This window comes from Alexandromys fortis, unplaced genomic scaffold, assembly GCF_014885135.2.
Source record: "Alexandromys fortis isolate MF-2015 unplaced genomic scaffold, M_Fortis_MF-2015_v1.1 scaffold_84, whole genome shotgun sequence".
Taxonomy (NCBI): Eukaryota; Metazoa; Chordata; class Mammalia; order Rodentia; family Cricetidae; genus Alexandromys; species Alexandromys fortis.
The window spans coordinates 5,720,207-5,747,381 of record NW_026068017.1 but is presented as its reverse complement, the minus strand read 5'-3'; the positions used below and the strand labels follow the sequence as shown (position 1 = coordinate 5,747,381).

The 27,175-nt window shown below is 47.2% G+C and overlaps 2 protein-coding genes across 2 annotated transcripts in view; one reads left to right on the top strand and one right to left on the bottom strand.

The window, feature by feature from the left end:
- Window positions 1-27,175, top strand: part of Stx8 (syntaxin 8) — a 248,920-nt gene that overhangs the window by 210,285 nt on the left and 11,460 nt on the right. The window lies entirely within an intron of this gene.
- The window catches only part of Ntn1 (netrin 1), a 219,147-nt gene continuing 196,692 nt past the window's right edge, over window positions 4,721-27,175 (bottom strand). Inside the window, exon 7 of the mRNA XM_050162790.1 lies at window positions 4,721-5,743. Coding sequence (XP_050018747.1) covers window positions 5,580-5,743 — 164 coding nt within the window. The 3' untranslated portion in view covers window positions 4,721-5,579. The remainder of the gene's footprint in view (window positions 5,744-27,175) is intronic.

The window sequence follows — 27,175 nt, the reverse complement described above, 5'->3', positions numbered from 1 at the left end:
GTATGAGCAAGTTGGACATGTGGGAATGCCATGCATTGCCACAGTAATCGAGTGTTTGCATGCATGTGCGCGCATGTACTTGTGCGTGTGTGTGTGTAATCTTATGACTTGTTTCTGATTCCCTTAAGACTCCATAATTTGGGGTAGTGAATGGCACATTATTTCTGCCATGATGTTACTCTTTCAGCTACACTGCTCTTTAGGGTTGGGAACGTGGCCACTCAGAGTCCTGTATACAAGCCTTTCTTATTCTGTGGAGACATTTCTTGTATAAAACACGGAGGAAGGCTTTGGTGAAGGCTTTTCTGGCCTGGCTGGGATCTTCTGTCTGTCTTTGGGAAAAGGGGGCAGGGGTGAATTGCTGTGTTTGGCTTAGCCTGTGGCCAGATTTTATAAAGCAGCTTGGTTGGAGTGACAGTTGTGAGGCAGATAAATGAATTGTCTAAATAGATATTTGAGTGATGTTGGGCCTACCATGCATACCACACTCCCAGATAATCTGACTGGATCTGTAGTGACCAGGGTGGGTTGTTGTCAGCCTGACACAAGCTAGAGTCGCCTGAGAAGACCTCAACTGTGGGAGGGCCCAGCTCACCATGGGCAGGTGCCCTCCCCCTCCTCTCCCTCCCACCCCATCCACCCCCCACCCCCACCCCCGCCCCAGGCAGGTGTGTTCCTAGGTGATGTGAGACAGCAGACTGAGCACGCCAGGAGGCAGCCTTCTGCCATGACCTCTACTTCGGTCCCTTCCCCCAGATTCCTGCCCTGACTTTCCCCAGTGACCAAGTGACCCGAGAGCAGTAAGATGAAGCAAACCCTTTCCTCCCCAAGTTGCTTTGGGTCATGGTGTTTATCACTGCAATAGAAATCCTAACTAAAGCCGGGCAGTGGTGGTGCAGGTGGATCTCTGTGAGTTTCAAGTCAGCCTGATCTACAGAGCAAGTTGAGAATAGCCGGGGCTATACAGAGAAACCCTGTCGCAAAAATAAATAAATGAATGAATAAATCATTTAAAAAGAGAGAAAGAAACCCTAACCTAGACATATAGAAATAGTCTTCCCCAAACTAATACATCCATTTCATACAATCTAATTCCGAAGGTGACTACTTGACATCATGGTTCTAAAGGTCATCGGGAACACCTGTATGCAATGAGAATGTCTCAGAAAGCTGCCCAGCAAGCAGGAACCATTGTATTTCTATATTATATCTGGATGAGATCTTTCCATTTATCTCAGGCTAAAATTGTGGGGGTTTTGTCATCTCCAATATCAACTTTAATGTTTCAAGTTTTTCTCTCTGAGTTATTGTTTTAGAACCTAGAGAAGCTCTGGAATTAGATGCTCAGAGATCTAGCGTCTGAACTCTCCCGTCACTCAGGGTGTTTGAGCGCTCACTGCACACACCTGTGCAGGAGGTTTTGGCAGACAAAGACAGCCTCGCTTCCCACTCGTCACTTATCACACTTGGCTTCCTACCCGAAGGTGGGGTTTAGACATTGTAAGTTTGTCATTCTTGCGTACGTTTGGGGGACTTGGTTTTCCAAAGTGAAAAGAGCAGAAAGAAGGTGTAAAAAAAGATCTGGTCTGAAGTTAGAAGCATGTAGAAGGGTGGGGAGGTGATCAGCCCCGGCCAGCTTGAGCTCATTTTCAAAGGTAGCATTAGATGACGTAGGTTTTAAATGAGTAGGTATTTGTGGAGCAGTAGAGAACACTGAAGCTGGACAAGAGCTTCGGATGCCAGAGATGAGTTGGGCACAAGGGAGACTACTACCTACACTAAAGAGCAATCGGATATGGACATGAAATGTCAGCTTAAAGGGGGAAGAAGGTTCTCCCAGGGAAAGAAAAGGTAGCATTGCTGATTTTATTTTTGCCTACAGGCGGCACATTCTTGGGAAAGTCCTCATGTGCTTGCAAAGGACGGAGAATGGGTGAGGCCTGACACTACCTTTGAAATATGTGTCACATCTAAGTTCTTTGGCCCTTAAAACAGCTGGGGAATTTTTAAATGTGGAAATTTGTAAAAGAAAAAAATAGGCGAGGTAGACGGGTATCTTGTATGTTTCGTGTTTAGTTTGAGGCATGCCTGAGTTTAAAGACTTAGCTAATTGCTCTAAGTATCTTCATCTGCAGGAGCTGGGAAGGCTGGTTGATGGAGGCAAATGCAAACCAAATGTAGCCGAGTTTGCTTTGCATTTGGAGTACCAGAGGGGGCAGGCAGCATCTAGGGACTGACCACAGAGGCAAGAGTGGGTGCGACCAAGCTTAAGTGAAGGAAGAAGGTGACAGGAGCAGGCACCTCCTTTTCTTCTGACACAGCGGTCTTCTCTCTGGAACTGGCTCTGCAGACACAGTAGACCCCAGTCTGGTTAGGGAGTCTTTTGAATCCCTCCCGGAACCACATTCGCCCCAGTTCCAGTCGGAACTCACAGGCTCTAAGGGAATGGCCACAGTGTCTGTTCACACCGGAGAAGAGGCTCCTCATCACCAGTACTGTGTGAAGACAGGAGCATATGTGAACCCAGGATGGCCCTCTGACGGTGGTCCCCACCCCCAGGGCAAAGGGAAATGATCTGCTTCAAGGAAAGGAGACTGAATGAAGTGTGTGGGGGGGGGGGAGGTGCTGCACATGAACACTCCGAAGAAAAAGTCAGGTGTGGGGGGTGCTGCACACGAACACTCAGAAGAAAAAGTCAGGTGTGGGGGGTGCTGCACACGAACACTCAGAAGAAAAAGTCAGGTGTGGGGGGTGCTGCACACGAACACTCAGAAGAAAAAGTCAGGTGTGGGGGGTGCTGCACACGAACACTCAGAAGAAAAAGTCAGGTGGCAAGGGTGGCACACTGGCTTAATTGGTCACAGGCTAAGTCCCCTCGAGCATCTTTCCATCCAGCCACATCTGCCCTCGCCACTTAGAAGGGCCAGGACCTGCAGAGGAGTGTTTGCTGGGCTGCGTGCCACTCAGGCCTAGTGGTCTCTCAAGTGTCTGCTTATAGATGCTTAAGAGAGAGCAGGCAGGAGAGGCTGGAAGGGCACTCTGGGGAAACTTGGGCTCCTTGCTTGCACTGCCGGGAGCTGTCTCCTGTGCCCAGTGCCAGGCCTGCAGTGCCAGGAATGCAGAGGTTGGAAAATTTTGTCCCCTCCACCTCACAGGCCTGCACTTGCACACACAGTCTCCAGTCCTTGGGAGTCTTAGCTGCCTGGTGTCCATCTCAGGAGCACAGGACTCCAGGGTCCATTCCTGCTCAGGCTCTGGAAACAGTGTTCTAGCCAGCCCTGTTTCCAGTGTGGAGGAGACTAAAGATGAGGATAACCTTGACTCAAATAGGAACACACCTGTGGAAGGGGTGCTGTGCTGGGTAAAGCGGAGGGGGGGAGGGGCAGAAAGGGCTTCTTTGTGTCATCGGGTTATCCTTGCCTAAGGGACTGCCCCAGCTGGCCTTGTTAAGTACACAAAGGTAGCATTGTCTGTAGGCATGCTGCTTAATATACAGTAGGGTGTCCTCTCTCTCTCTCTCTCTCTCTCTCTCTTGCCCCACACTTTTTTTTTTTGAGACGGGGCATTGCTGTGGAGCTCCAGCTGGTCTGGAACTCACTATATAGCCCAGGCTGGCCTTGCCTAAGTACATAGATTGCAGGTAATGTGCCAATATGTCCAGCCTCCTCTTTTCTTTATAAAGTGATTCTGATTGTGTCCCTGGCTACTAGGCAGACATTTATTGAGTACTTGCTGGTGCCCAGTCTTGTGGCTGTGACTTCTATTCAGCTTGTACAGGCAGTCACAGTCCTGAAATTGAAAGTATTCATGTTCATTCTCTCAAAAACGTCTCTGTTTACCTCCTGTCCCCTCTCTCTTCTTCGTTCTGCCGCCTCCTTTTAGCTTACTTGGCATTTGAAGTAGGTGAAGAATAGTTCCATTAACAGCAGCTAGACCTCCATTTTCAGTTCTCAGGGTGAGTTTCCGTAGCCATGTCACTGCTTTGGGGCGATATTCACTTTGTTTTGGTAAACATCTGTGCATATACTACCAGGCTCTACGCAGAATGGTAAGATGCGTGAACACAGTTCAGAATTGCAGTTAGGGGAGGCCACTGTGAGGAGGCGCAGTGGGGGCTGGGCACCGTGTTGTGGGCTTCAGAAAGTACCATGCGAGGATCAGAAAACTGAAGAGATTCTCTTCTTTCAAGGAGTCCCAAGGTCCATGGATCAGACAGACTTATTCTTTTTAAATTATGTCTGTAAAGTCTTATGGGTTCTAAGATGAAATCTTTTTCTGTATGGTGGCCGTGGTGAGGAGGGGAGCCTTGTAAAAGAGGTAGGAAGAAAGAGGACTTATGTGACTGTGCTCACAGCAGGTGCGGTTGACACATTCCAGTGTAGTGGAGGGAGGGGCTCTGGAACCCCACCCCAACCGAGGAGCTATAGACCATTGATGGCTCTTGGGAGGAAGATTCAGTTTTCTTTTTTCTTTTAAGGGTGTGGCTCTGATAGGTCCAACCAACTGTGTTTCTGTAGCCTGACACCTGTGAGTATATATGCTAAAAATTGGACTGAGTGGATTATTTTTAAAATGACACCATGTTGTGAGGGGTTGGGAGGTGGAGGGGTAGGTCTCGGAGGAGTTAGGGGTAAGAATGGAGGTGAATATAATAAAAATACACAAAGTTCTTGAAGAATTAATAAAATATTATATTTTAAAAAATATAAAAGAAGCTGACTGGTGATTGTTGGGTAAAGGCCGGAGGATGGCTAGGCCGCAGCTCACGGTGTTAGTCACTTGAGCTGCTGGAAAATCACCAGGAAATGTGGCTTAGAAACAACAGAAATGGGGGCTGGGGTGGTAAATCCATCATAAAGTATGTCCTGGGCTCACCCTCTGCACTCAAAGCCAAAACAAAACACACAGAATTGGCTTTTCCCACAGGCTCTGAAACTGGAACTCCAAGCCCAGGGTGCCAACAAGATTGGTTTCTAGTGAGAGCTCTCCTTGGGTTGTATATGGGTGTGTCCTTGTTATGTTCCCGGGACATCTCCTTTCTGCAGTCAGAAAGAGACCCTTTAGTCTGTCCTGTTGCCTTAGTGCCCCAACCTATGACCTCCTTTAACCTTTCCCTCCTTAAGAACACCGTCTCCAAATACAGTATCACCAACAGCCAGCACCTCATCCTATGTATTTTGGTAGAGCAGCCTGTGTAGGTTCCCATTCCTCCTGACTCCTCCCCACTGAGGTGCCCTGTGCCCTTGCGCTTGAGACTCTTTGGTTGCATATGCTTGCCCCCAGGAAATCCTGAGTAATTCAGAGTTTCCAGTCAGCCTCATGCCGTCTGTTCTGAAGCGGGCCAGGCTGCTGACGCGCTCCTTCATGAACCATCTGACTTCAGATGCTGTAGCACCATCCGAAGTGGCCGTGATGGAGATCCTTTCTTCCATGCAGGAGTCTTCTGTTCCTGTGACTCTGTTCTGTTTTCAGCCCCCCTGAATCCATTATATAGGGTCCAGTATGGAGTTCTGCGTGCACCGCACACAGCAGAGGCGGGAAGCTCAGAAGGAGGGGCTTCTCTTTCTCCACAGGCACCACTAGGCTCTCGGCCCAGCACTCCTGTTTGATAGCATCCTGTCTTTTGCTGGCCCCAGGCCAAATGAGCAGAATGTGGTGGCAAACAGCACTGGAGTAGGTGTCAGAAAACCCAAACCCAAGTCCATCTGTGGGCCGGGACACTGATCTTCATCATTTACTTCATCTGTAAAATGGAAAACAAATACGACCATGGCTGTGAATTATAACCCGTTAGGAAAGTTAGACATAACACCCTGGGTTACTCCAGAGCACAGAGTCAATAATGAATGTGAAGACAGTTTGCAGATGATGGCCTCTTTATCCCAGTATTTCTTGTTAGATCATCAAGCGATCTCTTCCCCCCTCTTCTGTGTATATGTACCCAAAAGACATTAATCTGGCCCATGACAATTCTTCAAAACTGCTTCATGAAACTGAACTGCCTCTTCCTATGTTCAAATTATAATTAAAAAGAAGAGCAGCCTCTAGCATTCCAGACCTTTTGAGCCTTCCCAGACAGATTAGAGATGCCAAACAAATGCCTTCCCTAGGATCGCAGTAATGAAGCAGCCAGTGTGAGGCACCTCAAGTCTAACTTTCTAAGTCGGAATCCAGTTCCTTCATGAAGTGGCTGTGTGACCCTGGACATCCCTTTCTTCTGTCTCTTTAGCAATACCAAGGATGTTGATGGTAACTGCCTAATACTGGATTTAGAAGGGTTAAATTGACTATAACACATACAACCTCAAGAATAGTGTTTGACACTCCTACTTTTATTTTCTTTACCTGCCCATTAAACATGGAAGTGTATGACTCTTTATCTCCCAAGTATTATTCATTGTTTCTACCCGTATTAGTCTTCTCATCATTGTGAAGAGCGACCTGACAAGAAGAACTTACGGAGAAGGGCTTATTCCTGGCTTTGGTTTAAGGGGATACAGTGAAGTATGGCAGGGAAGGCACAGACAGCAATGTGAAGCCAATGGTCATATTTCATCTGGCTTCCTTCTCTTTTTCTTTGTATTGAGTCCTGGATCCTAAGTGGTGGGGTAATGGTGCCCGCATTCAGGGTGGGCTTTTCCCTCTCTGTAGCCCTCTCTGGAAGCATTCCCACAGACATACCCAGAGCTGTGTCTCATGGGAGATTCCGAATCCTGTCAAGCTGACAACAAGCACCTCTTGTCAACCTGACACCCAAACACATCAACTTTATCCAATAGCATTCTACCCTTGACCCTCTAAGGCTTGTGGCCATCTCAGGGTGCAAAGTGCATTTAGTTAATCTCTAAGAATCCCCAAAGTCATAAGAGGCTCAACAGTATCAAAAAGTTCCCCCAAAATGTCCAGAGTTTCTTTGTAGACCCAAGACAGTCTCCTGAGTTAGCCCCTATAAGATAAGAAATTGCATGCCTGCACTATACAGTGGTGTGTATGCCCACTCCAGAAAGGAGGAACAAGGACATGGCAAAGAAAGATCATACAAAACAAGAGCAGGACCATGGAGGAAAACCACCAAACCTGCTGCTCATTGTATCTGGGCATCTCGGGTTCCTACAGGCCGTCATAGCCCCACCCTTCTAGTTCTGCAACTTGCATTCCATGCTGCCTCTTTCTTAGGCAGTTCTGCTCCATGCCTGGCATCCCTGACTCTTGGGCTCCCTGCTTCACCGTCACAACTTCATGCAGTGACCCCTCGAGATGGGGGGAGGGGTCTCCTTTCGGGGAATCCCACAGTTCTGCCATATATTGCCTGACTTCAGAGACTTTCTAGAACATCAGTACAAACTTCCATGACCTTGTAACTTACATTCCTTCAAACCCCACACTTTGTGGTCAACATTGCCAAGTTCTGTTGCCAGCTTGAAGCGTGCTCTGGCCCCTTTTATCCTGCCCCTCTTGTGGCCTCTGTGCGCTTTGGCTGCTGAACCTGGGGAAACACTTCCTCAGCCAGTTGTTCTCAGCCAGAAGCCCTGTCAGTGCAATTCTCAGTTCAGGCTCTCTCCTTTTGAATTAATTAGCATTTCACAAAGGTGGCCCTCCACTTGATAGAGTCTTTAGGGCACCAGGCTTCTCTTTAATAGAGCTAATTTGTTTTTTAAAACAATTTTTAAGTTAATTTTGTTTGTATGCATATGTGTATGGGTGCAGGCACGCATGTTCCCCAGCATGCATGTGGAGGTACATGGGCAAATCTGAAGGGCCAGTTCCCACCTTCTGCCTTATTCAAACAGGGTCTCCCTGTCTCCGCTGCTATGCTGCACACTCTAGGCTAACTGGCCCATGGGCTTTCTGCCAGTTCTTCTGTCCCTGCCTCCTATCTACGATAGCAATGCTGGTCTAAAAATGCCCACCACCATATCCGTCTTTTCAAATCAGGTTCTGGAACTTGAACTCCAGTCATCAGGCGTGTAAGGCAAACACTTTCACCCGTGCCATCTCCCTGGTTCAGATAGAGCTGATTTCTTTAACAGTGGCAGCTGCTTTCTCTATGCCTTTAAACTCACCCTCTTTCCTTGCCAGCTGCACATCTGTGGCTTTCTGTTCCCTTTTTTACTATAGATCTAATAAAGAGTAGTGACCCAGGCTTTGGTGGCACATGCCTGTAATCCCAGCCTAGTCTACATAGTTCTAAACCAGCCAATGTGAGTTATTGCCTCAGAGGGAAGGAGGGAGAGGGAAGGAGGTTAGGGAGAGGGAGGAGAAAATCACAGTAACACAACGCAGCTCAGACTTACACTATCTTGAAATTTCCTCCACCAAACAACTTAGTCTTTTGCTTTTGAATTCAACCTCACTCAGTTTTTCAGGGCACAGCCAGGTTCTTTGCCAGAACCAGTATGAGAATAGTCTCTGAGTCCCTCCCCTCTCTGAAACCACGGGCTGGACCTCTGCTGTTTGCATTTCTATCAGATTCCTGTCTTCCAGACTCCCACCAGAATGGCCGCTGAGCTCTGCTGACAGAATTCCAGGGTTTCTTCAGCCATAGCTCCAAAGTCATCCACATTTTTCACATAAACCTATTGCAGAAGCCTAGAACCACGTGCACAGGTTCATCACAATGGCACCCCCACTTCTGGAACCTGGATTCTGCATTAGTTCCTTTTCTCACTGCTGATAAAATGTCTGATGAAAACAACTTAAGTTAGAAAGGGTTTATGTTACGCCTTGGTTCATAGAGACACAGCCCATCACTGCAGAGAAGACATGGTGTCAGAAGTATGATGTCACTGGTCATATTGCATCCGCAGTCAGGGAGTGGAGAGATGAAAGCCAGTGGCTTCCTTTTTTTTCAGCACATGGGATGATGCACCCACATTTAGGCTAAGTCTGCTCTTGTTAGGCAAACCTCTGGAAACGCCCTCTCGGCACCATCTGAGCCATGTCTCATTGGTGATGTTAATGCAATCAAGTTGACAGTGAAGATTAACTATCATATAAGCCAGTGTCATAATTACGTAAATTGAATTGAGATTTGCTTGCCCAAGCACTATCCTGATGAAAGTCTTCATATACTTCCTGTGTTCTCCCTTCTCACTCAGTTACTTGAATTCATCTTGTAAGTGGCCTTTGCTTGTTGACCTGGTGTGAGGCCGTGGGTTTTGGGAGAACGGACAGACAGGTCATAACATTTGGGCGGTTGTTTCTAACATTTAGGACACAAACTAAACAATAAGTTCTAGAACTAGCTCAAGGATAGTCAGGGAAGGGAAGGCTCACTAGCTTAGTGGGAAAGTCTGTCATCTCTAGACTAGGTTAGCTGAGGGAAATGATTTTGCAAGGACTGGTGAGCCAGAGCTAAGAGCTGTACCGTGGAAGGGGCCCATGCTCAAGTGTAGAGGGGGCCTTCTTCTCCGTTGGAGGTGAGAAGAGGAACTTGTTGTAGGCCTAAAACTCCAGCACACCGGGCTGCCTGGTAGGCAGCTAGGGGAGCACATAATCGCACTCCCTTGGTTTGACTGTGGAAATCCATTGTTGTGAAGTCTGGTGTCTGTTAGGAAAGCGTCAAGTTTAATAAACAGATTCTAGTTTCGTTCCATGCTGGCAAAGCACTCTAAGTATATGGACCCAGACCCAGTTGGTTGCGAATGCCTGTTACTCCCTCCACTCCAGCCTGCAGGGGTGCCATCCTCAAAGCTACAGAGGTGGAGCTCCCCAACCCACAAGCACCAGAACTGCATGGCTGGCACTGCCAGTGGGGTCACGTCACTAACTTTAGGACACCTTTATGGAATCCCTGCGTTCAGTGACTGCTGGTCTGGTATTCTTCTTTGACTGGATAAAGGGTTTGCCCGATGGGGAGGGACAGCAGCCATCCACTTGGGGGCCAGTTCTGGACCTCCTGGACTCGCTGTGCCTCTGCGCTCAACTCGAATGCCTTCTTCCTGAATTCTAGTTCTGCTCTGTTTAGTTGGCAGTACCACATCCAACACTCAGAAACACAGACACACGAGGAAAACAACCCCGCTTCCCCTTAGTTCAACTCAGGCGAGGCTGGAGGGATTCAAAAAGTACTTTTCCTTGGAAACAGCAGCAAAATATACACAAAAGCATAAATAAGTGGATAAGTTGATGGGGGTTAGCCTGCCGAGAAGACTCAGCGATGATGACTGGCCAGCAGTGCTTGCAGACTAGCCAAAGTCTAAATTCTTCCCCCACCTCAGTCTCTAAGATTTCTATAAAGCAGAGCCACTCAAAGACAGCCCAGCTTTTAGCCCAAGAGAGAGCTGATTTATAGTTGTAACCTATGTATTACAAAGAAGACACGAGGGAGCTTATAATAAAAGATGTGTATATACATATAAAGTCTCAAAGCTGTTAGGAAGACAGAGAAGATGTTTAAATGTGGAAGAAACATAAATAGGATGTATCAAATCCTTTGACTGATGCCTTCTCTGAGCATTAAATCTAGTACTGAGAGTAGAATCCTGGAAAACCAATCAAAGAGGGAAATAGAATGTGCACACAGTGATAAAGGAGGGGGGCATGGTTTTCCAAGAAAGGCAAGCTTTTTCCTTGTATCAACTGTTTCACACAGTGAGGGAAGTATGTAATCTATGGGGCACAGTAAGACTGCACATGACTCCTTCCATTTGGTTAATGGCCACATTTGTTTGAGTTGACCCTACTTTATTATTATTATTAATTATTTTAAAGACAATGTCACTGTTTGAATGGAAGTGTCACCTCGGCTTCCTGCCACCCCTTTATACAAAAAGTCTAGATTGTTTGGCTGGGGGCTTCACCCCAGCTCCTGGCATAAGCTCCCTCCCCTGGAAGGGGGCCTCAGTCAAAATTTCACCTTAAGAAAGCCCACCAAATGGTGACCCCTCCCCAGGAAAGGTCAGGACCACTCCCACAGGCTATTTAAACTGCCCCCCCCCCGAGAATGAACAGGTTTCCCCATGTCTCCAGGTTTCCCCATGGTCTCCCCTTTTCCCTCTTCCCCTCTCCAGGTTTTCCCATGACTACCGGGAAGTATTGCCATTCATTGCCATCCATTAAACCTGGGCATCTTTTAATTCGGTCTGATTTGGTCTGATTGGGATTATTTGCATCAGCAGAGAGGTTTGTTGGCCAGAAAACACTTAACAGTCACATGTAGCCCTGGCTGACCGTAGATTCACTTTGTAGCCAAGTATGACCGTGAACTTCCTGTCTTCTTGCACTGACTTCCTAAGTGCTGCTAATAGGTGTGTGCCGCCGTACCAGGTTTGTGACCCTCCTCTTATCGAGTGGTATCCTTGTTTCTCCCCACCCTTTCCAGTGCCCCGTAGCTGTGCCATACTCGTTTTTCAGGCTACCGCTAAAGTGAGGAGACCTTCTGCACCCCAATCCTACCCTCAAGAGGGGAGTGTCCTTCTCAGTGGAGAACACTGGGCAGGAGAGGACTCCCCCTCCCCCAGGAACAGCATAATGCAGCCTAGTTACTCTTGATTCCTTAGTACTGTTTGCTTTGCCGGTCCCAGTTGCCCAGATTTGTTGAGGTTTTCATCGGCAAACATCGTAGTGATTTGAATAAGAAATGTCTGCCGTAGGCTCGGGCATTTGAACACTTGATCTCCAGTCGATGGTGCTGTTTGGGGAGGTTTAGGAAGTGAAGCCCTGATGGAGGAAGTGCATCACTGAAGGCAACCTTCCAGTGTTTATAGCCTTGCCTACTTCCTGTTCCTGCCGCCATGCTCCCTTCCATGATGGATTCGTATCCCTCTGGAACCTAAGCCAAAATAAACTCCTACTTCCTTGAGTGACCTTTAGTCATGGTGTCTTATCACAGCCACAGAAAAATGACCAGGACAGAAACAGAGCAGGTACTAAGTTGTCTCTTCATAATGTGACTCGAGAGTTTGTCCACCGACCAGAAATGTGTAGAACAGAACCATTATTGAACTGGAGTAAGTTGGCCTAAACCAGACAGACAATGGCTTTGTCCCTTAAAGGGGCTGTACCATACAGCAGATTCATGATGGCCTCTCTTGATAAGGAAGCAGGTTGTAGCCTGACATAGATGTGCTTTTGTAACTAAGCAACTAAATTTACCCAATCCCAGGAGCTGAGCCCAGGCTGAAGGCTCTCAGATTATGCCCAAAAAAGGCAAAAGTCCAGCCACACCAATCCAGTAATCTTTGTATATCTTTGTATGTCATTTCCTATCTTTCTGGTTATAAACCATTGGCAGGGAGGGAGCATTCAGGATCATCTTTTGTCTAGAGTACTGTCCAGTTCTAGAACCTATTCCTTGCACAAGTAAACTTTATTAAGTTGAACTGGTCTCAAACTTTTTTCAGCAGACTTGTTCCTTTTCTTTCTGTACATAGTAGCAATTTGTAATTTGAGATGTCCCCCCTTTTGGATAGAAAACCATTTTGATTGCCCCTGGAAAGTTGTATAAAGTTACTGTTAAATTGTTGAGATTTGGTTTTTTCCCCTTGTTTGGAGTTTTTGTGGGGGGTGTTGTGCACACATTCAGAGGACACGTGGGAGCTGGCTCTCTGGGCTGTATTCTTAACCTAACCGTCAGCTTTTAACCCAACCATCCCTCCATCCCTGCACCTTTCCAGGATACTAGTGCACCAGTTACTTCTTGTTCTGGATTCCGAACCTTACCCTCATTGTCTCCCAAGCGTCACTGATTGCATAATTGTCTGCCTTTAATTTTCCCGTAGTTCGTTGCCAGATCTGCTGGTTAGACTTTTCATTCTGTTTGGGTTCTTAGATTTATGCTGTTTCTCCCTTCCACTTGCAGGTTGGGGCTTGGGAAGGGGCCAGAGATGCAGTAGGTATGCAGTCCGCCATGTTTAAGAACATCAGCGTATGACATTCAGCCCCCTCCCCCATGGCAGCCCATTGGGTCGATAGTGTTATATTTCCCTGTCACAGATAAAGAAGACACAGGGAGGTGACTGAGGCGTGAAAGACCAGCGGTTTGAGCCCCAGCCTCTTTTTAAGCCAGGTTCTCCAGGATTGCTCAGGGGTTCCTTCTTGCCATGCCAGACAATAGCAGTCAGGAATACATAAATACCACACACCGTCCCACGGGGCCACATAGTTCAGCTAACGGGGCCTTTTATTCTTGCCTTTGTTCCCCGAAGCAATTACTTCTTTATTTCATTTAAAGGCTCGCCCTCTGCAGCTGCTGTGGGCAGCTTAGTGTCGTCTGAAGTTCGAAGATGAGAATGGAAGCCATGAGCTTACAAGTTATCAGATTTGAAAGATGTGTTGGGGTGAAATAACCCGGCCAGCCTTCCTCCCCCTAAATCTTTTGAGAGTACTTTTCTTTCCCAAATGAGAAAGAACTGCTTGTACTGCGCATGTCTAAAACCGATGGCTCTGGTGAATTAAAGGTGGTGTTTTTGTCTAACTGCCCACCCCTCCGGAGCAGACAGTATAGGCTTCCAAAGCCACAATAGCTGTGTTTAGAAGCAGGAGATCTTGGAGGAAGGGAGCAAAGTGTATGACTTTCTTCTTCTCTTTTGGAGAAGACGCCTGTACTAGCAGCTTTGTTTTCATACCGAATATGTAAGTTGCAAATCTGAGCCACATGGGCAGGGGTTCCAGATCAAGTCAGCCAAGGGCCAAGGTGCTTTGAGAGTTCAACCATTTGGTGAAGCCTAGACTGACTTCACAGGGAAGAGTCCAAGTGCAGGTTTTCATCTCATTTATGACCTTGCCACCCACCCACACACACACACACACACACACACACACACACACCCTCACCAGTCTGATTATTTCCCTTGGCTTTTACAAAAAGGTTCACATAGTCCTTGGCAAGTGTGAAGTGCTTAATATGGACGCTGCAGAAGTCTGACAGCTCTTCAGAAGTATTTAAATTCGTCACTTTGGAAGGGAAAAAGCAAGGTATTGTTTGTCTTTAAAGTATTTGTTTGCCTAAGCACAAGTACCTTAGCAACTGTATGTGAAGACAGGTTTATTTCAGCAGAATTTGTAGTGAACAGTGTGTTCATTTAAGACCAGCGGTGGACGCTGCATGTAGTGGCATCATATGCGGCTTTCAGACATGATATCCAGACCATAACTATTCCAGCAGACGTTTTGCCACTTGGTTTTTGCTTAACGAAGGTGACCCTTGTTTTAAACTACAACTGCAGCCGTAGCCACGCTGAGTCTGCCCGATATGCCTGTGTCGGGGTATCTTGTTGCTGGCCATGCACTGGGCTGGCAATAACTCTAAAGACCCCAGAGAAATGGTCACTTTATCTCAGATGGGAACCTACAGCACCAAAGACAATGAGTTGTCCAGGGACGTGGGATCTATTGGATTACCTTAGATATTTCCCCCTTCCTAATCAGGACTTCAGAGCTGTTGCTTTCTGTGTGTGCTCTGCAGTTTATATTCAACACATGCAAAATAGAGTTGCAGTGGTTTTTCTGCACCAGACAGCATGTTTCTGCAAACCATATACTGCTGCGAGCTTTATTTAAAGTTCACATTCCTGATGTCCTGCACCTGATTCTCCAGGCTTTGGAGCCTGGAAATACGCTTTCCCCTTTTCTCTCCAAGTCGCACCCTAACTTGTGATTTGTAGATATGCCATGTGTCCTAGTTAGGGTTTCTATGGCTGTGATGAAGCACCATCACCAAAGGCAAGTTGAGGAGGAAAGATTTTATTTGGTTTACACGTCCGCGAAGAAAATCAGGTCAGGAATTCGCACAGGACAGGAACCTGGAGATAGGAGCCGATGGCAGAGGCTGTGGAGGGGTGCTGCTTATTGGCTTGCTCAGCCTGCTTTCTTCTCGAACCCAGGATCACGAGTTCAGGGATAACACCACCACAGTGGGCTGGACCCTCCCCCATCAATCACTAATTAAGAAAACGCCTTACAGTCGGGTCTTATGGAGGCATTTTCTCAATAAGAGGTTGTATCATAAAACCACATTATCCAGCACCCTGTTCTCAGCCATTCCTTGATGATAAAGCACATGGTGTTCCTGCTAAAAATCCCAATTCCTGAGCCCCGTTCCGGACCAATGAAAAGGAATCTTTAGAACTGGGGGCTGGGGAGCTGAAGAATAGAACCTAAAATCCTCAAGATTCTGAGGCTGAAGCTGCCTGCTGAAAACCAGTCTCATCTATAACTGTGAAAGACTTTGCACCACTAACTAATACATAGGGGGAAGATCGAGAAGGACCCCAGGACCTGTGGGCCCTACCCAAGTCCAATGAAAACTTGTTCATTTTACCTGCTTGCTCGTTACCTCTCTGAGAGCTTACACGACTCACTCATTCCCATAAGTTAAAGTATAGATATGGAGTTAGTCATTATTCTTTTGATTAAAAGATCTAGAGCAAATGTATTTTTCAGGCAATGTGGTGGCACACACCATCTCAGCACTCAGGGAAGCAGGGGTAGACCAAGTCTGTGAGTTTGAGACTGACCTGGTGAATTCCAGACCAGCCAGGGCTACATAGTGAGACCATGTCCGAAATAAGCCACAGCAAAGTACTTTTCAGAGGCTGGGGTGAAAAACAGTCTGCTTCAGCATGGCACGTGTCAGGTCTGGGGTCTGATACCTATAGTCCTGTTCTTTAAACAATTGTCATTTCTAATGGCATTTCTTCAGCATGGCACGCGTCAGGTCTGGGGTCTGATGCCTGGTCCTGTTCTTTAAACAGTTGTCATTTCTAATGTCTTCTGGTGTTTCCTACATCATCTGTATGTAAACTAAAAGTTTCTGAGGTCCAAAAATATGTATTGTTTATCTCCGTTTCCCCAGGGACAGACCGATGCCTGGCCTGTTAACTGATGTTGCTGCGTGCTTGGGAGGGAAATATTTTATTTTGCCTCTGGATCTATTTTTCTTTAGCTAGTGTTATGAATTGAACTTAGCCTTTTTGTTTGTTTGTTTGTTTGTATTGGTAAGCCTTTCCCTACATGGTTGAGTGTTGGTTTATTAATTAAGATTTATGAGAGGCAAAATGCTGGTTAAAAAAGAAGCATAAACCTGAGAGGCAACCCATGCAGTCGTGACCCCTGGAAAGAGCTGTCCAAGTCCCCTCACCCTGCTGAGGAAATCTCACTACACAGATGGGTCGCTGTTAGCTGATGGAAAAATTACATTAACTGGAATCCCCGGTTCCCCGACCATGCCAGCTAACTGAGGTATTAGTGTCCTGTTTAAACTCTCAGGGCTATTAAATTAAACGGTCATGACACGAAACCCCAGAAAAGTCTTATTGTTGTCTCAAAAGATTGTGTACAGGTGTTGCTCGTCTGTGTTAGAATAAAGAAGGCTTCAGTGTTCTAAAAATCATTTCCTCTCCCGAGGAAATACACCACAGTAAAATGGCCTTTCCCGGTGCTGGAACTGTCGGCTCTCAGCTTCAGAAGAAAACCCTCAAGTACTATCTGGCTTACAGTTTCTTCCAGACTTCTCTGAAGGGACTGTGATAAATTTTTGTTTGATTAACAAAATAACTCTTACAAAATGAAGCACGGTGCCCCACGGACGCCCAAGGCATCAGGAACGACTCTTTCTAAGCTCACTTTTATCTTAAGCCTGTGAAAAGAACGTTTGCATTCACTGGGGAGCTACAGAGTCCCGGTTGTCACAGGACATTTTTCCCGAGTTTCTGTTTGAATCTAGTGTCATGAAAACTCTGAAAAGTCTACTTTAAATATAGAAAGTGGTAGATTATTTATAGGAAGGAAAGACTCAGTTGAGAAAAGTAATTTCTTTCTGTATGTCAGAGGGAGGGATGCTGGGATCAGACCAAGGGCTCAGTGCTTTCGGGATGCCCAAGAAAAGAAGTTTCTAATTATCACACAAAGTGTGATACTCCTCGAGGTCATGAGGTTCCGATGTTTTATGAACAGTGCCGCGAGCTCTCTGTGGTGGAGCCTCTTAGACTCTAGCCTGCTGGGATCCCTCCATCCAGGGTCTGTAGTTCTGAGGGGTCCGTTTTTCCTCTTGTGGATACCTGCTGGGCTTCCTGGACTCTCTGGTCCCTCCGCTTCCTGTCTAGGTTCTGCCACAACTGCTTAACTCCCTTTAGCTTATGACGCTACACTCAGCCTGGACTGGTGGAGTCGTGAGTGTGAAGGGCAGGTATATGCAGTTCTTCAGCTGGGTAACGGAAGAGAGAAAACAAGATTTATCTCCATCGTCCTAGCCTCACATTTCTTGCCCAAACGTCTTCTCAGAATTTTTAAGTTGTGTGTGCTGCCATCAGGCAAGGGAGTCTCTGGTTTCTTGGCAGTATATGTCGGCCAGGACCAGGGACGTGTCTAATCTAATCAAGAAGTGCTGGCTTCCCCTTGGTCAGCACAGTGTTGTGTATTTAAGTGGAAGTTACAAGGTGATGTGATAATTACAAGGGACGAACACAGCAGGAGCAGCGCCCCGGTAGCTCTCTGTCTCTCTGGCAGAAGCCCCTGAGAAAACTGGTGTGGCAGGAAGGGTTTACTGTGGCTCCTGCTTCCAGAAGGTTTCAGTCTGTCATTGGTTGGCTCGCTATGTGGGGGCCTGTAGTAAGACAGAAGATTATCTTGGGGAGCCTATAGTAGATCAGAGCTGCTTGCCTCATGACAAGCAGGGAGCAGAAAGGAGAGGGAGCCAGGGTCCTTGTGTCCTCTTTAAGGGTACATCCTTGAGACCTAACATCACTTCACCAGGAACCACTTCTGAAGGTTTTATCAATGTTTTATGAGTGAAAGGGATGGTTTCTAGTACTTTTCTGTTGAAAATATTCTCATGCTTTAAACCCCATGTTTGAAAGAACAGTGAAAGAATGTACTCCAAGATGACAAAGAAAGAGGAATTACAGTAAGAAACTATCTACAGACTACAAAAAAATTAACTATATAAAAAATATGTGTCTGAGAATCTCAGGGTAAAGAGAAGGAAGAGAGAGTAGCCTCTGCCTCAGCCACTGAGTGGGAGGTCCCAAGAGGGCATTTCTAGGGCTCTTGTGCCAGCCGTCACTGCTAGACCCATAGCAGAGCCCTTTCAACACCTTTGTGATGACTGAGGACCAAACAGGCATCACATTCGGGTGCTCACGGTAGATGTGGGTCCCCAAATGACCCCCACCCCGACATGAACACTGCCCCTAAAGAAGTTCTCTCTGATCCTGGCGGGAGCAAAACAAGCACTGTGCTGTCCAAGCCTGCTGTAATAATCCTGAGACGTCAAAACTGGCTCCTGTCATCTCCAGCCTGGCTTCTCGTTTCCTCATTCCCCATGCTGATGAGCGAGACCACCAGCCACTCAGTCTCAAGCCAAATCCCCAGTGTCATTTTTGATTCCGCTCAGCCCCACATCCTATCTGCCGCTAGTTCTTGTTGATTCTTCAGCATTAGTACCCGTGGGGTCCGTAGTTGCGGTCCCGCTCCTCAGCCTTCGCCCACCCTCGCTTTCCACCGCGTTGCTCCTGTCGCGTCCTAACTTGTCTCCTGGCTCTGCTTCGCTCCTTCCCGTCTCTTCTTGAAGTAAAACTCAGGGCAGGGGTCTTTGGAAAATGGAGGTTTGCTCTGCTCACCCCCCAGCTCTGCCGTTACTTGTTGAAACCTTTCAGAGGCTCTCAGTTGCCCACATTCGTCTTGACAACACTCGGGCCCCTGTGTATACAGCACACACCTCTAAATCTCGAATCGATGTCACTGTTGATCTGCTGTACCTCACTCTGCCTTAGGCTAGTCTTTTAGACGAGATTCAACACACTTAACCTCTCCAAGCCTTAGTTTTCCTTATCTGTAAAATGGGGACATCTCTACTTGGCTTCACAAGTTCCTGAGAGATCCTGTTTCAGTTTTTATTTAGAGTTGATTGAATGTTTTGTTGTTGTTTTATTCTATTTGCATGTTTTATTCTGGGCTATTGGTTTCTTCTGTGTAGCCTTTTTTCTTTTTCTTTTTTTCTGGCTTAGGGAGATGTGCTCATGTCAGGGGGATATGATGGGAGGACTCAGGTAAGAGTTCTGTGAATATGTGCCCTATCAGATAGCTAAAGGATGTCATTTAGGGTGGGCATGGGGCGGGAAACAATGTTTTTTTTTTTTCCTAAACAAGGTTTTTCTCTGTAGCCATTGGAGTCTTCCTAGAACTCGCTCTGTAGACCAGGCTGGCCTTGAACTCACAGAGATCTGCCAGTCTCTGCCTCTTAAGTGCTGGGATTAAAGATCTGTGCCATCAGTGCCCTGCAAAACAATGTATTTTTAATGAACCTTTAGTTCACAGTTTTCTGTTAATTTCATTTTGTTATTTCAAGGTTAGACCTTCTTGTTTTCTACAAACAGCAATTTTTGTTTCTTCTGAGTATAAAGGGGAAACCAAAGAATAGATGTAATTAAGCTTTTGAATTTGCAGTTAGGAAAATGTTTGACTTGGACAACAAAAAGACCTGTTGATGGTGGGCTGTCCTGTGATCGGGCAGATAATGAGTAGCCTGTCGTAGTCTGGTGCAAAACTGGGCACCAACTACGGAAGCAGAGAAGGCAGTTTGGAAGCTGTGTTATTTTCTGTTACTATAACTAAATGCCACAGACTGAGTAGTTTATGGAGAATAAAGGTTTATGCAGCTGCTACTTCTGGAGGGCGGAAGACCCACAGCTAAGGAGCTGCATATATAGTGAGAGTTTTTTTGCTGGCAGGGTCTCTGTGGAGTCCTGAGGCAGCATAGACATGCTTCTGTGGCCATGTGTTGCCCTAAGAGAGAAAGCCAAACTGGCTTTTATGACAGATCCAATCTCCAGATAACCTACTAATCCATTCTTAAAGACAGAGCCCACAGGTCCTAATCACCTCTTAAAGGTCCCACCCTAGCCAGGAGGGGTAAAAAAGCTGTAAAGAAAGACAGTGGTGGTGCATACCTGTAATCCCAGCATTCTGAGGCAGAGGCAGGCAGAGCTCTGTGAGTTCAAGGCCAGTCTGGTCTACAAAGCAAGTTCTGGGACAGCCAGGGCTGTTACACAGAGAAACCCTGTCTTGAAAAGCCAAGAAAAAAAGGAAAAAAAAAAATCACATGTCCCCACCACGATCATCTTCTTTGTCCTTTTTCTGGAGTTGTGAACATTATTGTTAGCTCTTTGCAGTTGATCAAACCTGGCTTCAAATCCCAACTCTAAAGAGAAAATACTCTGGACCTTCAGGTGCCATAGCAGTGACCATGGTGATGGTGCCATCATTGCCAGGCAGCAGTGTACTAAAAGATGAGGCATAGAAGGTGAAGAGTGTAGCCTTGGCGCACAGCAGCCCTCGGTACCTGCTGCTGCTGGCACCCTCGGTGGTGGGCGAACCATAGGCTTCTTTCGGTCCCCTTTGCCAGTCCTTGGCATGGGAGTCTCCACACAACACTCCCTCCCCTTCTGACCTTATCCTTGGTTCCCCTGCTGCTGCTCCTCTCCCCGCCCTGCTGCTCTGTGCCTTCACCTCTGTTCTCTGGCGTCTCTCTTCTGAGTTCCCCTGGACTGTGCACTTGGTATTTGCAGCATCCCAGATCCATCACATCTGGGAACCCCTAAAGTTCTAGTAAGTACCATGCCACTGACCCAGTTGCTAAAATAGGGTTCAGTTCTTCACACCTGCCCCCCTTTCTTTCCAAAAGGAAGCCATTTGTATTGCCACCACTCCAGTGCCATGCCTGGGTGCTGTGCTACTCTCAAGCAGTCCTTTGAAGTAGTTTTCTCAGACAGGTCTTACAGACACATGGTTGGTTCCTCCTGTCCAGTCTCCATATATTAGCACAGATAACCATGTAACATAAATGAGATCCTGCCACTTCTGCCTCACCCCCAGTGACTTCTCATCATGGCCTCCAGGTACTGCAGGCATGAGTTGACTCCAGATTTGCCTTGATGTTTCTGTTTGTCACAACCAGTTCCAAGGCTCTCTGAGTTCTGTGACTGTCTGGGTGCTTAGTGCTCACTCCTTCCCCTCCTGCTGAGATGGCCTTTGTTCTGACAACTTCATTGTCTTATTTCTTTTCTGTTCCCTCTTACCTAACTGCTTCACCATGTGGTTATTTGATGTCTGCCACCCCTGGCTACCTTGCAGATTCCTGGGACAGGTTTCTCTCTTAAGCTTTGCTGATTCCCACTATCAACTGATGCTTGCCTGGGACAGAAAAGATTAGTGCATGGAGGCTGATGGGCTTCCCTCTCCTCTGCCTTGACTCCATCCACAGTCGTGGGAGTCCTGTCATCACCAGCTCTTGCCAGTTCTCATTTCCAGATCCTTCTACCCACAGCCTGTCTCCATAGAGCCTCAAGTCTTTATTTGAGAAATTGTGGGAGGTTCTGCAGCACCTCAGAGACATTAACCGGAAGAGAGTGTGCGCTGTACTTGGCTGAAGCCATGAAGATGTTTTTCCTATCTCCTGCTTAGCATTAAGCTCTGGTGGGGATGGATGGTGAAAGGTCACCCTGACTGCAAGTAATGTTATTCATCTTTCGGGAATTTCACCAGTGACCTGAACATTCTCATTGCAGAAGTGCTGCGAAGGTCCCGTCCCCTGCTGATGGCCAAAAATCTTGCCCCTGGAAATTTATTCTTTAGTCAGAATTTGTGCTTTAAGATATGCGTGTCTATAATTAAACCTGCTTTTGCATAATCTTTCCATGGAGGAGCCCCCAGAGATCACACACACACACACACACACACACACACACACACACACAGAGAGAGAGAGAGAGAGAGAGAGAGAGAGAGAGAGAGAGAGAGAGAGAGAGAGAGATTGATTTATCATAAGGGTCACATTCACTGTGAGGAAGCATATGGCTCAGCAAGGCGAACTCCTTGTTTCCGATCTGAGTTCTCCCTGCTCAGCCTCATGTGCTAAGCTGTGGAGTGGCTAGCTTCACTTTGTATTCTCAAGTCACCATGGCTTGGCTTGTAAACCATGAGGCCTGCATCAACCATTTTGGCTTGCCCTTCTGCCAAAGTCTGATCAGAACAGATCCCATATGAAGGGTCGTGGGTATGCCACGTCACATGAATAAAAGAGCCTTCTCAGTGAAAAAGCAATTGTTTATTGAGCAGATCCTTAGCGATAGTGTATGTGTTGTATACTTATACATATACACTGCTGTCCCACTTTAAAGAGGATCACTGTGCTCAACTTCTGACCTTTAAAGTCACAGCTTGGTTATTTCTTACCGTCTGAGCAGAGAGATGGCAGCATGTACGCTGTAACCAGAGAGGAAAAAGTAGAATGCTGTTGTCAGGGAGTGGGTGCTAAGGTGGCGTCATAGGGCGGCCATGGTGCCCTGCAGCAGCTGGACAAGTTCTCTGGGTAGAAGTGATGGAGAGGGAGAACGGAGGAGCACCACGGCTGAGGGATGTCTTCAGAGATGGAGTGATGGTGGAAGAAGGGGAATCCAAGAGGCCTAGGGAAAGTGCTCAGTCCAGGTAGGCTGCAGCCGAGGACATGGACTTAGCAGAGCAAAAGAAATGCAGACCTAAGCAGGTGTCAACCTTAGGAGGTGATGATGATGTGGGAGTGTTCTGTGTCACGATAGACAATGAAAAGAAGTCTCTGTGGTCTTGACAGCTTTGTTCAAACAGATGTGTGTCACACATTAGCTGTGTTAGATATTTAGTGGGAGAAGTGATGGAGGAAAGCAAAGCGAATATCAAATCCCCTCTAGAGGTTGCTTGACCCCAGCCAGCATGCCCAAGGACTGGTTACAACCATTTCCCGCACGCCAGCATCTACTCTATTTGTTAAGCGCGTGGGCTATCACTGGATGACTCTAATCTTACACTCGGCACTTCCATCAAAACAGAAGAGAAGCAGCGCCTTAGGCCCTGAAAACTGACAAAAGATGCCAGGGAGTGGTCCCAGAACGTAGACTACGCCCTGCAGCTACCAGGAGTAGCCATTTAAACACAGGCCTGCTCCATGAGGCTTGGATTTCCTTGTCCAAGTCCCAACCCAGCAGGAGCAGAATCCTCGGCAGGCAGAGAGCCCTCTGGCTGTGTGTGGCCTGGCACAGCCCTCCCTGGCAATGGGAGAAGTCGTCCCTGTTCTGGGTGGGGACTGGAGCCAGACCTGGAGACCAGGTTGTCCTAAACATGCTCTATGCTTCCTCACTCTCCCTCACTGAGAGCCAGGGGGACATTAATGAGCAGTGACAGCAGCTCCAGGAGGGGAGGGGGCCTTTGGTCCCCCTCTGTTTGGAGAAGATGACCTTTGGGACTCAGCAAGGAGAGCTGGGCTCACTTGCTTTGCTTTGAGGCGCTCAGAGTGCTTCCCACGTATCTCATTTATCGTCATGACACCCCCGAGAGGTAAGCTCGTTTGAGGTCTATACAAAGTTATGATTATGCCTGTGGATTCCAGTTCCTGACTTCATGTCATCCTAAACCCCAGGCTCATCCCATCTCGCTTTTCTGAACCATAACGAAACCCTTTGGGCAATGAAACATCTCAGGCTCAAGCCTCGCCAAGGGTGACCCCCTTCTTTCCTTTTTTTTTTTGTATGTGTGTTAAGGTTGATTTATTGCTTAGCATTCTAGCCAGGCTCGATGGATGTTCAGAATATTATAAATAATGTGGATTGAAAGATTGTGCTGAAATGTTTATTACATTCTTAGAAATAGAGCAAGGACCGGCTCGCAGAGTGTGGCAGTGGGAAGGAGGGGTGCGAAGGAAGGAAATGCAAAGCTCCAGCCTGTCTCAGTGTGCCCATAAAGAGTGCTCAGAGGGGACAGAACTTAGGTTGCACTCCCACTATCAAGAATGCAGCGTGTTCTGGGGGGTACAGGCAATACGTGTGAAGAATGTGGGGACCATGAGGAACTAATCATTGGACACTCCCTCTCCCGCTTCCTAACCACACTACTCCAGAAGGCCTCCGCTCACAGACGGCCTGCGTGAATGCCTTCTGACTAGCTAGTGCGGGAGGCTAGCTGTGGGTGTCCTCTGGAGTGGCAGCAATGGTGGCTGGTTCCACCAGAGTGAGAAGGGCGCTCCTCCCTTGACTAGTGTATACTTAGAGTTCGCATTGTGTCCTTTAAGGGCTTGAAAATACAGGTGTCTTTCAAAATGGGAGCTCGTTACCAGGAACCTTGGTCCAGCTGTCATGTTGGGGACTGAGGCCAGCCTACCCTCTTCTGTCTAAGCCTCATCTCCTCCCTTCCTCTTTTAGGCCCTACCTTCTGCTCTGTGAGGAACAAGAGTAGAGACTCTGGGCAGACAAGTCATGGCTCCCCATGTTAGATGGAAAGTCTGGCAGTCTGGTGGGCATGTTTCTGGGAGTCCCTTTGTCGTGAACAGGAGCAGTCCTTTGTCCCCACCAACTGCTGCTGTGGGCCCTGCAGGCCTCCTCTGGAGGAAATGAAGCTAGGGGAACGTTGTGGGGGTTGACTTGTGTCAGTTTTGTGTGTTAAATGTGTATCCCATTTCCCACGAGGCTTTTTCATGAACCATTGGAGACTTGGGTATCGGTCACCCCTGGCACCAGGGACCTTCCTACTACCCAGGGCCCTGCCTAGTTACCATCTAGTGCCCCAAGAACACAGACCTTCCTTTCAGACTAGGGGGTATTTTGTTGTCAGCTTTTGGTCCAAATCTCTGAACCAGCAGTTCTCAAACCTCAGCACTAGGAGAAACCTGCAGACACTGACCCCACACTGAGCAAAGCCCCTTTAGCATGAACTCTTCCATTGCAGGTAATTTTCAGTAACTTTTTTCTCAAGGATGTCTTCAAAGAAAGGATGGTGAAAAGGTTCATGGAAGAGATGAACTGTGAAGTGGGGTGGTCTGGTTCAGTACAGAGAAGGGTCTCATGGCTGGAAACCCCGAGTTCATGTCATCTCTGGAAGAAACCCATGGGCAGCTGCTGCAGCCTTCCATTTTACTGAAAGCTCGGCCCAGTCACTGACTTGAAAGCAAGAACAGACTATGCCTGCCTAGAATTTCACACCTAGGTTGCTAGTCACGAATGTGGAACATACTGATTTTGAATTTGGAAATTAATTTAGCCACTTTTTGTAGTTCTTCAAAACCAAAACTTTTCAATTCCCTTGATGACTTCTTTGTCCATAATTCAATTGTGTATTCATCCATTTATTGAACACATGTTTATGGAGCAGTTACTCTGCTCCGGGTGCTATTTGGTAACTGCCACTGAGCCAATCCCTGGGAGTCTAATAAGTCAGTCACTGACTTCTAATATTCCATAAAGTGGATCTAAGTTATGAACTTGTGCCCATTCAACCAAAGCAAAGATAAATGCTGAATGTCTGTTCATGCACTGTAAAATGACATTTTAGTCAATGATAGACCAAATGTAAGACCTAGTCCCCAAAGATTTTATCATGTAATAGAGTGATATAGCCATGTTTTGTCTGTGCAAATGCACTGTATAATATTAACCCGTGACTCACTGATGGGGTCACACGAGGGCCTCATTAAGGGTTACAGGATGGGATCATAGAACCTCTGTACATAGGTGGTAAGAGGCAGGACACAGTCACAGAAAAGCATGGCCTGCTCTCTCAAAGAGTTCACAGACGGAGGAATGAAGTTAGTTTTTTGCAGCGTATATGATCTCTGCATAGAAGCATAGGAAAGGCAGGCCTAAGATGCTGTGAGCTCGCGGGAGGAGTCTGAGTCTGTAGGGAGAAAGTGTTCTTGAACTGGCTCTGTGCCATCCCTGGGCATATGGAAGCTGGCAGAGGTTCTGAGCAGTATAAAGAGCCATGCCAGGCCTAGAGGTGCAAGCGAGCATGACATATTGAGAGTGGGAGGCTCAGGTAGAAACCTGATCGTTTGGGGGATGTGTCGCGACTCACCTTCTTAGTGCTCTATGAACTGACATCTGACATAGCCGACAGCAGCTTTAACGTGAGCCAGCAAATATTTCAAACCCCGACCTCACATTCTGGATCATCTACTTTTCTTCCCAGAAGAGCAGATTAAGCTCAAATTGATGACACCACCTTAATATTAGTCTCAAGTGCCTTTTGTTGTTGGTCCAAACAGCATGCCCTCAGAAGGCAGATATCTGTATTTTTCCCATGTCACATGACAGACACACTTGGTCACGTGTCCTTTACCAATGTGACCTTTGATGTAACCATACATTTCTGACCTATTTCAGCCCTTACGCATCAATGTCTACACTTATTAATTTGTTTAACCCTTGTCGGGAACCAAATCCAGGGCCTCGCACATGCTAAGCACACGTATCATCAGGAACTGCAGCCCCACACACCGAACCTCTTAAGCAGAGAGAGGAAAAGATTCCCACCTTGCCAGGCCCTCTGAAGTGGCCCAAGCCTTACTTGTGCTGTTCCCCAGATATAGCTGTTCCCTGTCTTCCAGCTCTGATCCAGTGTATCCTTCCTCCTTAAATCCTCTTTCCTGGCAGAATCTATGTTCAAGTGTTTAATCATATTCTAGCACTTAGGACCTGGTATCCTCTCTGTGTTTCTAGAAGGTTCAATAGAGACACTGTCCAGTCTGCTCATAATGCTTACCTGAGGCATGTGTCTCAGGCCCCAAAGGTGATTGGGGGTCCCCAGTTCTAGCTCTGAGGTTTCATTACATTTGCTGCTAGAATATCATTAAAAAGCTTCCCTGCACAGAGGGCAAATTTTAGGGGTCACAGATGGCATGCTGTTCATAGAAGGAGGTCTTTGGGAGTAGTGGGGGTAGTGGAGAGTGTTTGAGGGTAGTAGGAATGGAGGTGGCATCATTGCACGTCCCCCATGAAGAACGGTCAGGTTCCTTCACTCTGTAGTGTGAGAGGCCTGTATTCATGTGGCATGCTCGTGGGAGAGCCCTGCACCCTGACTGTGCTGTGCTCCTGTGATTCCCTAGACTGGCCTGCAAGCGCGAATTCTGCTGTGGATAGAAGACATTTTCCCAGGAGCCGATGTAGAACACAGCTGAAATGTCTCCTTCTCCCCGTACCTGTCGTGCTGGGTCCCACAGCTCACGAAGCTTATAGCCTTCATCCTGCTAATGAAAAGTTGGCCAGGGGCAGTTGTCACTTCATTCGTGCCACCAAGTTTCTCACTGTGGCGTTAGCATTAAAGTTGTGTTCCAAATCTTAGGGAGCAGAGACCTCAGGGCACTGTGCAGACACATGTCCCTTTTCATTAAAGTTATTTTTCCTGTTGCCGGGATGAGATGCCTAACACGAAGCAG